General features: G+C 39.0%; 1 protein-coding gene across 1 annotated transcript in view; it reads left to right on the forward strand.

Moving 5' to 3' along the window:
* COL22A1 (collagen type XXII alpha 1 chain) overlaps positions 1-13,249 on the forward strand; it is a 627,027-nt gene that overhangs the window by 486,832 nt on the left and 126,946 nt on the right. Inside the window, exons 39-41 of the mRNA XM_072602989.1 lie at positions 880-984; positions 2,937-2,981; positions 13,031-13,108. Of these exons, the coding sequence (XP_072459090.1) occupies positions 880-984; positions 2,937-2,981; positions 13,031-13,108 (228 nt within the window). The remainder of the gene's footprint in view (positions 1-879; positions 985-2,936; positions 2,982-13,030; positions 13,109-13,249) is intronic.

Genomic DNA, 13,249 nt, shown 5'->3' on the forward strand with positions numbered 1-13,249 from the left:
ATGACTTTAAGGTGTGACATAAGTCTAAAGATCCAGAACAAAACAAACAAAAAAACAGATCAAACTTTGGGCTTCATTAAAAGAAGCAGAGTATAAGAAAATATGAGGTGATATATCCTGCTCTGCTTTTCTTTATTCAGATCACATCCTGCATGTTGACTTCACGGCACCATATTTTCAGAGGGACATAGCCTAGATAGACTAGAGCGTGGCCAAGAAGATGAGTTCGTATAAAAGTACATATTATGACATTTGGAATAATTGGGGCTGTTTAGCCTAGAAAAAAGAACACACTATAGTGTCTAAAGTGATCTTGAAATTTTTGAGTGTCAGCAGTGGGATGAATCTCATTCTGTGTGTTGTAAGAATCAGGCTTAAGATAAGACATTGAGAAGTAGATTTTACTTCTGTATGAAAAGTTCAGTTACAATTAAGGATGATCCCTTTTGGACTTGATTGTCTTGGGAGAAGGTGAGCTCTCTTTGCAGTGTTCAAGCAGAGGTTGGGTGGTCACTTGTTGAAGAGGCACAAGGTAAATGTTGGATCTACGTGACTGGAAAGGTCCATTCCATTTGGAATATCACTGTTCTCAGGTGATATGATGTCCTTGATAAAAAACCAGAATCAACCTTAAAAAAAAACGACTGGTCATTGTGGCAGGATATCTTCAAACAGATATTGGTTTACCACTCTCCAAAATATTGTAAAATGGTTTTATGTTTTAAGTAGTGATTGAATTGGTTATTTCTGAGGTCCCTTACAAGGCTGAGATTCCAAGGTTCTGTATTAAGCCTATAAACCAGTATCTTGATGGAACATACTTGTATATTTATTCTGAAGATTATCTCAAACCTGAAACTATGTTTTTGCTACCTGCAGGGGGAACCTGGTGAAGAAGGCAAAACAGGACCACTTGGTCCCAGAGGTGATCCTGGCCCTCCTGGAGAACCTGGGCTGCCTGGGAAAGGGAAGGAAGGAGAGCCAGTAAGTGGGATTTCACATGGCTTCTGTGTGACATGGACTCATGTGAAATAATCATGATAAAAATTTGCTGGAAGCAATTCCCCAAAGTCTTCTAATTTGATGTTTGGTGCACATGATTGAATTATAAAATCACATTCAACCTTGCAAGTTTGGTTGTGAATAAGGCTTTGTTATGTTTTGTTTTGTAAAGGCAAGGTGGAGGTAAGGAGATGGAAGAAAGAACACTTCCAAGTGATCAAAACTTTCCTACAAAGAGCTCATGTCAATGTAATGACAAGGTAGCTAGCATCAAGTTCTAGCACATTATTTACAAGGATACCTTCATAAAAAGTAACATTACAAAAGAGTAGGAGGATGATTGACCTTGTTTCAGGAGAATGGAAGATCCTAAGGGCTAAATATCATGGAGCAATACCAGCAGGAAAACAGCTACACCCCCACAGGACAGCTCATTGGTTGATCAATTTGCTTGGGGGGAGGGGAGAGGAAGGGGAGAGAGGGAGAGTGGGTAGTGATGGAAGTGGCAGTGTCTTTCTGGGAGCTTCTTTATAGAGTGAAATATCTATGGAAGGATAGCTAAGGGTATGGGGAAATAGAGAGTAAATTATGGATCAGGAATACTACTATGTGTCCCGTAATGAAGAACCAAAAACCATGGCCAGGAATTAGAACAAGGAAATTAAGATATGGAAGCAATGGCAGGGGATCAGATCATGGTATCTAATGAAGGGAATCTAAGGAATAGGAAACAGGAATCAAAGTCAAGAAATGAAAGTAGTGTGAGTCTGTCAAAACCAGAATGGGCTTGCACTCTGGCAGCAGGTATGGCCAAGTTTTCTTGCTAAGTGTTTCATTATTGGGATCTGTTCTCATTTGCCATCTTTGCCCCATTCACTGGTACCTCTGCAGTCTTTTGTACTTGCCAATAGTGTGGTCCAGGCACAGGCGCTTGACCTTTTCTTCTACTTTCTGCAGTTCTTTCTTATTAGTCCATTAAAAACATGAGGATTAACATCTGTATCAATAAAAAAAATTGGGGATTTGTCTTCAAAAAGACCAGAATATAGACATTGTTAAGTATAAACTCTTGTCCTCATGCTCAAGGCTCTCTCTAGCTCAGAATCAGTCACTGATCCGACTTTCCCTTTCATCTTTACTCAGTTCAGTTGCAGCCCATTACCTTATGTTAATCAGAAACACAATTCCAGTTCTCACCTGTGTACCTTTTTGTATGCTATTTCTACCTCCTAGGATACACTGCCTCCCTCAGAACTTGCAAATCCTATTGATCCTTCAACATTTAGTTTAAGGCTCATCTCTTCTTGAGAGTCTACCTCAAGTAGCTGAAGCTTATTAAACTCCATTCTCCAAATTGTCATGCTTCTCTGTCTGCCCTGCACTGTTTACATAGTTAAAAGATGTCAGGGCAAAAGAAATTTAGAGCAATATGTCAAGTCAATGAGCATTTATTAAGTACTTAATATTTCCAAATGCTGTACTTAGGGAGACTATATGTGTGTGTACGCATATGTACATACATATACATAAATGCATATACATGAATACTTATGTGTATGTGTATATATAAGTACACACATATGTATATATGCATACATACATGTATGTGTGTATACAGGTACACACATATACACACAGAGACTATTCTCAAGGAGCTCACATTTTAATGAGGAACACAGGATGCAAATAATTAAGTACATTCAAGATTTATACAGTGTAAATGGAAGGTGATTTTAGAAGAAGGCATTTCTAAATTATTTCCTATGCCTTTGTCTTAATTCACCAGCTACATTATGAGTTTTTTAAGAGCCTGGGTCATGCCTTCCTCTTTATCTCCTGCAGCACAGTACTAGGCACATCTCAGATCTCTAAGAAATGCTTATTCGTTGGTTGATTGTTCATAATTTTATTCCTTCCTGTGTTCTTTTTGCCAGGGACGTCCTGGTGCGCCTGGGTTACCGGGGCCTCAGGGACACAAGGTAAGTCATTGTCATTCAAGAAAACAATAAATGGGCATAGAACGTGTTTGTCATGAGAAAATCTTAGCATTTCAGGTCACTCTTATCCACTTCCATGTGAGGCCACCTCTTTGCGAAAGGCCAGATACTATTTCTTTTGCAACATACTACCTTAAAAAAAAACCAACAAAATAATATTTTTACTGGTCCCAGTAATTCTTTCACCAACAAAGCCTAGCATTCCATGATATATCAAGTAGTCCTCATGGGTTGCCTGAAGAAAATAAGAAATCATTACTTGATTGATGTTTATATCAATCAACAAGAATTCACTTAGTGTTCTGTAAGTCACCTACTTGAGCTTCTGGGAGCCAAGATGGCAGAATGATTGGTAAATGCTCTACCCCTTCCATTGTTGACCTTGAAAAATCCAGAGAATATTTCCCCAGGAAAAATTCTGTAACAGTAGTATCAGTCAAAGGGATAAACAGAAATTTTCCAGATTATATGGCAAGAGGAGGTTATCCTCCAGGAGTTCAAGGATGCCTCCATCATCCATCTCTATAAAGGTAAAGGGAATAGATTGTCCTGCAATAATCACAGGGGGGATCTCTCTTAGTCATTGCTGACAAAATTCTTGCTAGAGTCCTTAATAGACTGATCCTTCATCTGGAAGATGGTCACATACCTGAGAGCTGTAGAAAAGGTCGAGGAGCAGTTGATATGGTGTTTACTGCCCGACAACTCCAGGAGAAATGCCAGGAGCAGAACAGAGGTCTGTACACAACGTTTGTAGATCTCACCAAGGCCTTTGACACTGGTAGTTATGAGAGTTTATGGAAAATTATGTCAAAATTTGGCTGCCCAGAGAAGTTCATCAGTATTGTATGTCAATTTCATGATGGCATGTTTGCCCAGGTTCTAGATAGTGGACAAAGCTCTTGTGCCTTCCCAGTCACCAATGGAGTGGAACAGGGCTATGTGCTTACTCTCATGCTTTTTAGCATGATGTTTTCAGCCATGCTGTCAAATGCTTTCAATGAGGATGAGTACAGCATCAAGGTCAACTACCGTACCGAAGTTAAGTTCTTCAATTTGAAAATGCTACAAGCCAGGACCAAAGTGGAGGGAGTATTGGTGCATGATTTTCAATTTGCAGATGATTGTGCACTCAATGCAGCCTCTGAAACTGAGATGCAACAAAGTATGGATCAATTCTCTGCTGCCTATGCTAATTTTAGCCTAATAATTAAGACCAAGAAAGCACAGGTGCTCCATCAGCCACCACAACACCATCCATCTGTGGAACCATCAGTTACAACAAGTCGAGAAGTTTTGAATGCTGTATATAAGTTCACTTACCTTAGTAGTATACTTTCCAGGGATGTACACATTGACAATGAGATTGATGCACACATTGCCAGAGCTAGCTCAGTGCTTAGAAGGCTCTGAAGAAAAGTTTGGGAGAGAAAGGTATTAGACTGACTACCACACTGAAGGTCTACAGAGCCATTATGCTGATCTCATTGTTGTGTGCCTGTGGAACGTGGACAGTCTACCAGCGCCACGCCAACAAACTGAATCGCTTCCATTTGAACTGTTTTAGGAAGATTCTGAGGATCACCTGGCAGGATAAGGTACCAGATGCTGAAGTCCTTGCTCAAGCTGAACAGCCAAGCATTCAAACTATGCTTCAGAGAGCACAACTCCAATGGGCTGACCATGTTGTTTGAATGCAAAATGCACGCTTGCCAAAAAGACTATTTTGTGGAGAACTCACATGGGGCAGGTGATCACATGGTGGTCAGAAGAAGCGATACAAGGAAACTCTCAAGATCTCTTTCAAGAGCTTTGGATTTGCCATGTATGACATGAGATACTGGTACAGGACCACTCAGCATGGCATGCCCACATCAAAAAGGGTGCTGTACTCTATCAGCAAAGCAGAATTGAGACAGCCCAAAGGATGCACAAATTTGGAGTAACCATCTCAAATATTCACAAGGACTATCTGTGCCCAATCTGTTGTAGATCATTCTGAGCTCATATTGGTTTAATCAGCCACAGTCAGAGACACTGTAACTTTACTTTATCATGGTGAAGTCATTTTGGTCCTCTTTGAGAATGAAGGAAAACAACCAACCAAGTGCTCACTTTTTGATAAGCCCTATGCTAAATGCTGAGGACATACACATACAAAAAAAAAAAACAATAAAGACATTCCCTTCCCTCAAGAAGCTTACATAGTATTGGAGGAGACAACATGTAACTAAATGTGAACGCAGAAGACATATAGAGTAGGTAGAAGTAACCTTAAAAAGAAAGGCATTAGCAGTTGTGGGGACTAGGAAAGATTCCTGCAGAAGGTAGAGCTTGAACTGAGTCTAAGAAAATAACTGATTCTATAAATGGAATTGAGGAAGGTATGCATTTCAGCTATGAGAGTATAAATGCAAAGACATAGAGACAAGAAATGGAGGTGCTACCTCACTCTCTGTACTTAGTCTGATGAACCTGCAATGGACCCAGGCTCTTACTGGCTCCATGCTTGAGGTGTTCCATCTTGTTGGGATTCTCCAGTGCTTGTATGGAGGATATGGCAGAAAAATTAATGGATTTGAAGTCAAAAGGTACAGGTTAAAATCATAGCTCTGCCAATTACTTACCTTGGTGATAAGGAGAGGAACAAAAATTGGATCTCTGAGTTCTTTAGTATAGGGAACTCCCCGGTGAAGAAAATCCCTTTACTAATTCAGGTCCCTTTCTCTGAAACTTTATAGTCTTAGAGAGTTGCCTAACCAGTGGTATCAAATTCAAATAGAGACAGATCTTTGTGGACTTTGAAAGGACTTAGAAAACTACAATTTGGGTTAGAGCCAAGATGAAGGAGTGAGAGCAAGTACTCTCTAAGTACTAAGATCTAAGACAGACTCCTTCAGATACCTCTAAAAAGAGAATCTGAACAAATTTTAGAGTGACAGAATACAATAGGAGACAGAGTATAGCAGATTTCCAACCCAGGACAGCCTGGAAGGTCAACCTGATCAACCAGTTACATGGGGCTGGAGGAGCACACAGGCTGTACCAGCACACACCCTGCCATGGCAAAACCAATTCAGAAGCCCCTCAGCAGTCAGAAACAGCAGCAGCACTGTGGATTCTCAAACATATCAACCCAGGACAGCAGTCCAGTGGAACTGAGTGAGAGAGAAGCACAGGACCCCAGGTAATAGCAACAATCATTCCTGAGATTATCAGCCACAGATTAGATGTCTATAAGTCACCTACTTGATCTTCTGGGAGACAAAATGGCAGAATGATCAGTAAATGCTCTACCCCTCCCTTTTTTGACCTTGAAAAACCCAGAGAATATTTCCCCAGGAAAAATCCTGGAACAGTGGAATCAGCCAAAGGGATAAACAGTCTCTTAGCCCGTGAGGTTAGGAAAATCGTAAAGGAGGGTCCCTCCTACTGTGGCTGAAGGGGACCAGTGCAGGACCAGAGCTGTCTCAGATAGACCCACCTCAGTGAATCAAGTGAACCTCCCTTTCTCTGAACTTGATAATCTAACCTCAAAATAAACAGGAAAGAAATTAAGAAGGTGAATAAAACTCTGGATAAGATAGATATGATAGATCTCTGGAGAAAATTGAATGGGGATAGAAAAGAATATACCTTCTTCTCAGCATTATGTGGCACATGTACAAAGATTGACTGTGTACTAGGGTGTTGAAAACCTCACAATCCACTGCAGAAAGGCAGAGATAGTCAATGCATCCTTCTCAGATTGTAATGCAATAAAAATTATTTCTAATAAAAGGCCACGGAAAGATAGACTAAAAATTAATTGGAAACCAAATAATCTAATCCTAAAGAATGAGTGGTTTAAACAACAAATCATAAACAACAAATCAACAACTTCATTCAAGAGAATGACAATAATGAGATAATCTACCAAAACTTATGGGAGGCAGAGAAAGCAGTTCTTAGGGCAAGTTTTATATCATTGAACACCTACATGAATAAAATAGAGAAAAAGGAGATCAATGAATTAGGCATGCAGCTGAAAAAGCTAGAAAAAGAACAAATTGATAACTACAAATTATTATTTTCTAATTTGTATTGCATTTTTATTTTTTTTTAAAACATTTCATAATTACATTTTAATCTGATTTGAGCTGAACTCTTGAGTTTTTCCTGGTGCCTGATGATGTGAGTCTAACACCGGTGAAGGCCACAGTACACATGTCTTATGTGTCAGAAATCCAGGTCTTTCTGGCTTTAGTCATTATGCCACACTGCCTTTCATCATCTCTGTATCCTTCAGAGAATGGGTCTCAATTTGCTTCTTAACATCTTAGGTGGAACTTATGTGCTAAAGAACATCTAGAGGAAATAGAATGGTGAAGGACCTTATGCTCATGTCCTAAGAGAATCAGTTGAAGGAATTAGACTCTATATAGAGTCAAGAAGAGAACAGGAAAGGGTTTTATTGAATGTCCTCTGTGGTGCCTTCCCAGTTCCAAATCAAAGATCCTTTGGTATCCTAGTAGAGACCAGGATTACGTCTGAACACTAATGAGGCATCAAAGAAGAACATAGCAGGGTCATGTGTAGGCAAAGTGACATGTGTAGGTATTGCCTTCCAAAAATGTATTTAAGAAGAAATCACCTTCAAATATCCCCTTAGCATGCAGTATTTTCCAGACTCTGAATGTCTTCTATCTCTAGGTCTTGTAAAGGACAAAGTTTCCTTTGAAATTACTCCTGCCCCCCACCCAATAATCTTTATTTTGCTACTTGGTAATCTCATGGAAGGCACCCTGAACTAGGAATCAGAAAATCTAAGTTCTAGACCCTATTTTACTACTTCCCTACTAATTGGCAGACCTTGACCAAGTCAGTGAACTGCTCTGATCTTCCATTTCCTTATCTGTAAAAACGGTATTGAACTTCCTGCCCACTTCACAAAAGTATTGTGAGAATCCAGGTATGCAAAAGGCTTGGTGTATGCAACATTCTATCTAAAGAAAACCTCTTATTACTTTTAATGGAAAGAGAGTCCCCAAGATCGTATCAATGAAGAATACCGACTCCTATTCTAGCCACACAACACCAGACAGCTTATATGCAAACAAGTGCAAAGACAAGTCATTCAGAAAAAACAGAGTAACTACCAGATCCAGAATCTCGGTGTAATATTTTAAGGGGCATCCTGCTGTGGTAGAAAGAGCAACAAACTTGCTGCCAAGAAACCTTGAGTTCTTGTCCTGTTTCTCCATCTAACTAGATGTGTGACTTTAGGTAAATTGTTTCTCACTCTCTGAGCCTCAGCTATAATCCCTATAAAATGAGGAACTGGATACCTTCAGATTGTAACATTTTGTGTTCTAACTTTCCTTCTAATTCTTGCATTCAATGTTCTGTGGGCATTTTCCATAACTCTGGGCATTTTCTCTGACTGTCTCCCAAACATGGAATATTCTCCTTACCTCCCTACTTATCTTTACCTTCTTACTTCCTCCAAATCCCACCTTCTATAAGAAACTTTTCCCAATCCCACTAAATACTAGTGCTTTCCCTCTGTTGATTATTTCTAATTTATTCTATATAATAGATTGTACATAGTCGACCATGAACTCATTAAGAGCAGTGACTGTCTTTTGCCAAGCACTTAGCAAGGTGGCTAACAATTAGTAGATACTTAACAAATCTTTATTGACTAACACTCCTAGTATCATATGTTCCCAAGTCTCTAACATTACTTGTTCTAATGTCCCATGTATTGAGGTCCCTTCAGCTGTAACATTTTATGATGCTGTGAGATTATGGTTTGGAACCAACTGTTGCTGCTCACACAGTGGAACTGGGAAGAGAGGCGGGTGATGTGGAGTGGAAAAAGTGTTACTAGGAAATAAACAACTGACTGGGATGTCCCTTATCTGGTATAGTCAAGGGTCAAAGGCTGAAAACAATGTCATCAAATTTGAAAATTGAGCCTGAGGTTTTCTTTACTCATTGCTTCATTGGTATGCCCTGCTTGATTGCCCAAAAGCCTATGAAAGACTTGCTTCTGTTTCACTTATAGTAAAGTCCTCCCCAATTCCCCAGAGTCTTAACAGAGAGTAAGCACATTGCATCTTTACTATCTCCATTCCACAAGCACTCACCCTTTTATTTCTTAATCTTACATTTTAACTTCTACTGAAATATCATCTAAACCATTTGTTGGGTGTTGAAAATATGGGCTATTAAGCTGGAGATGTATTTCCTCAGGACAGGGTTAGAATTCCAATAAGCCATAACACATAAAAATGGACAAAAGACCAGCAAATATGCTGAGGCCTGGACTCAAGGGAATGTCCAGGGAGCTCTTTCCCTTGTCTATCTATTATTAGTATATTCCTATACTAATCCTCTTAGGGGTGAGTTGCTTTTAATTGGAGATATAGAATTCATTATCAGAATATTAGAGCTATAAACTAACTTAAAGATATTCTAGTCCACCCCTCTAGACCTCATTTTATAGAAGTTGTTATGATCATAGATGTAAAGCTAGAAGGGACTTTAGAGGGCTTTGAGTTAGACCTCCTCCTTTTACAAATAAGGAAACAGGCACAGAGAGGTTAAGCAACTTGCCATGGGTCATACAACTGGCAAATTTCTAAGGCAGGACCTGAATTCAGGTCTTCCTTATTTCAGTAGTCCAATGCCCTTTGTGATATGTCAAATACTGGCTCTCTTAGGAAAATGAAAACCAGAGTGAACAAGTGACTAAAGCTAGATCATACGGTTGGTTATTTGCAAACTGTGGCTAGAATAAAGTTTTCTGAATCTTAGTCCATTGTCCTACACTTTGTTATGCCAAACAACATTTCATAGAATCTTAAAATTAGAAAATCATAAGCTTTAGGAGTTGTGAATGATATAAAACTAGAACAAGGCTCCCCAAATGTTAGGACTGGAAGGAACCTTGAACTGAAGATGTACCAATCCCTAGTGGTTCAACCACCTGTCTTATTTTGGGGAAAAAAATAGTTTCTCCTTGAAAAATGGGACCAAAATGACAAAGATTCCCTTTATCATTGCTATATATGAACATGCACTCATGGGTTGAATTAGGGCTCTAAAGGACCTTAGAGGGCATCTGGTACATCACTTTCATTTCACATATGAGAAAGCTGAAATATACCAGGATTAAATGACTTGCCTGTGATCATGAAGTTAGTGTCAGAGGTAGGATTTGAGCTCATGTCTTTCTCATTCCAAGTTCTATACTTTAATCACTATACCATGCTCTACTTCTTATTTTCCAGAAAGATTTCCCATATGTGATCTTGGAATCTACTTAGGATGTAATGAAACTAAACCTGGATTTATTATCCAAAATATATTACCCTCAACCTCTGATTCTTACTCCTGAGGTAATCATGATTATCACTAAACTTCTTTGGACCTCAGTTTCTTTATCTGTAAAAACTGAAGGGGATAGCTCACTATGTGATCTCTTTGTGCCCTTTAAACAAGGAATTATACGATCTTAAGAAATCCATAAAGAAGGATGAGGCAGGTCAATGGTTCTCAGTTTTGAAGATGAGAGAAACTGAGACTAACTGACTTTCACATAGTTCCTAATTTCTGTTATTGCTATACAAGCAACACTTACAGAATATGAGTTTCAGTTTTGTGAAGTGTATTGCCTTTGCTCACTTTTGAGCCCCACAACTTTTGAGGTGGTCATTTCAAGTTTTATTATTACCATTTTCCAGATGAGGCTCAAGAATTTTAAATGACTTGCCTAGAGTCACAATTATAGTAAGTATCAGAGGCAGGGATTTGACCCCACATTTTCCTGACTTTAAGTCTAACACTCTATCCCATAGTTAGTGTTAAAACTTAGTGCTCCCACATCTCCTAACTCCAAGCCCAAATCTTTTACATTCAGTGACACTACCTCCCATGTGCTTTTTGATAATCTTCTGGTCATTCAAAAATTGGCATATTCACATACTGTTGTTTATTCTTGGTTCTTAAAGACCAAGACATCAGGAAGGTGATGTCATGATTTGCAAGTGAATTGGATTTTTCAATTGCAAGTGAGGGAGGGCTGTGCAAAGTCTTCAAATCTTGTGGGCAGTCCCATCCTGTATGTGTATAAATGATATTTCTTTCTAATGGTCTGTGAAACTTGCTCCAAAATGTATGCATCCAATCAGGAGAATGAATGAAATGTACCACTGAAAAGGAAAGAAAGCACACACAAACAACAATGACTGCCACCTCTGACTGGTCCTAAATTCATTTTTCCATTTCTGAGAAGTTATATTTTTCTCTGGATCTTCCTTGCCACTGTGTCCTCTTATTCTGCTTTGTCTATAATGATAAAAGTCTGGGAAACAGGAAAAAATGGAGAAATTGGTAAGAGGGGACATGTTTAGAAATATAGACAAGTTCAATTTAGGACATGTTGAATTTGAAAAAATGATGGGAAGCTCAATTGGAAATGTCGGGTAGCTAGTTGGAGACATGAGGCTGCTGTTAAGTTGAGGAAGTAAGGGCACAGGTAGGTTGGGCATCACTTCCATTCAGGTAATAATTGAAAACATAGGAGTGGCTAAAACTGCTAAGATAGAAAGGATAGAAAAATATAAAAACAGGTCAGAGTGACACCCATACTGAAAGAAAAAGGAGAAGAATCAGAAAAATAAGCGAAACAAAAATGCAAAGCCAAGAATAGTCATGCACATAGGTGACCTAGGAGAGAGGGCATTGTTAGCAGAAGATAATGGAGGAGAAAATATTTACGATGGTCACTAACAGTGTCAGTAGCTGTACAAAGACCAAGAATGAAGACTAGAAAAGGCCATTGGTTTGGATAATTAGGAGGTCATAGTCACCTTAGAGAGGGGTTTTTGTAGAGAGGTAGCAACTGAAGTCAAATTTCAAGGCCAACCACTAGAGATTGAATAGTCTTTGAATGATAAAGCTATGGAGACATTCAACTGAGATTCAAAATGTGATGTTGCTTCCCCAAACACTCATCTAATCTTAGGCAGAAGTCCCATGAAGTATTAAATAAAGAGTGAAGGAGTATGGGGAATGGTCTCATTGTCTTCTACTCAGAGCAAATGGAATCTGCAATGTGTTCAATCCTAGATGCTACTTTTAGAAGGTACTTTGATAAATAGAGTTGCACCCAGAGGATGGTAAACAAGATGGTGAAGGCCCTTAAAATCACATTCATGCAGATCAATAAGAGCCAGAGCTTATAGCTTGAAGAAGAGAAGCTTTGTGTAAGGCAGGAAGAAAAATGGTGGCCTTTCAAATGTTGAAAGGCTATCATATGGACAATAGACTTGTTCTGTGTATCTGCAGAATGCAGAAATGGGTTCAATAGTTAGAAGATACAGGAAAGTTAATTTGGGTTTAGTATTAGAAAAAATGTATTAAAATTAAGGCTATCCAAAGATGAAATGGACTGTCTTCAGATATAAGGAATTCCCCATTAAAAGAGGTCTTCAGAGATAAACTTGTCAGATGACTGTTTGTTAAGGATTTTATGAGTTGGAGTCATGAACTGGCTAAGAGTTAGTTTAGATGATCTCTGCGGTTCTGGTCTGAATTGAGGGAAGATGAAATAATGATAATCAGAATTTGTAGTGTATTTGTAGTTTGGTTTTTCATAGCTGTGGTTAGATAGAGAAGTATGATCCAAGTGAGAGTCTAGTTGAGTCTGGGGACATATAGTCAGTGCTAGGCATACGGTTTGGTTGTTGGGCATGGTCTAGCTTAGAGATAAAAACGTATTCTCTTCAGGAGAGTGTGGTCAGTTTGACGTTGTTATCGTAGAATTTCCAAAGGAACTTTGACAATACTGATCTTGTTGGGAGGCAGATGAGTAGGACGATGAAATGACTAAAAACGACTTCCTGTCTTGTGATGTCTGAATTGAGATAAATGAATATGACCTTACTTGTCAAAGGCTGTGACTGAATTTGGTGGGTGAAGAACTATTTTAGGTACTATTTAAAAAGTGCTGATTTTGTAAATTTGCTCTTCCTTTATTCTAGGGGGACCGAGGTGCTCCAGGATTGCCTGGCCAACCCGGAAATAGAGGAGACTCAGGAATTGGAGTAGCAGGCCCTCCTGTAAGTAAATGAACCCAACTTCTCTCTGCATCAAACGATGCTGTATTTCTTGATTCCCAGGTGAATTAGTTTAGTATCATTCCATTCCAGTGTCTTATAAATGTCATATTTTTTTACAAGAATATTGGTGGTAAGTACTGG

The sequence above is a fragment of the Notamacropus eugenii genome, chromosome 4, assembly GCF_028372415.1.
Source record: "Notamacropus eugenii isolate mMacEug1 chromosome 4, mMacEug1.pri_v2, whole genome shotgun sequence".
Classification (NCBI taxonomy): domain Eukaryota; kingdom Metazoa; phylum Chordata; class Mammalia; order Diprotodontia; family Macropodidae; genus Notamacropus; species Notamacropus eugenii.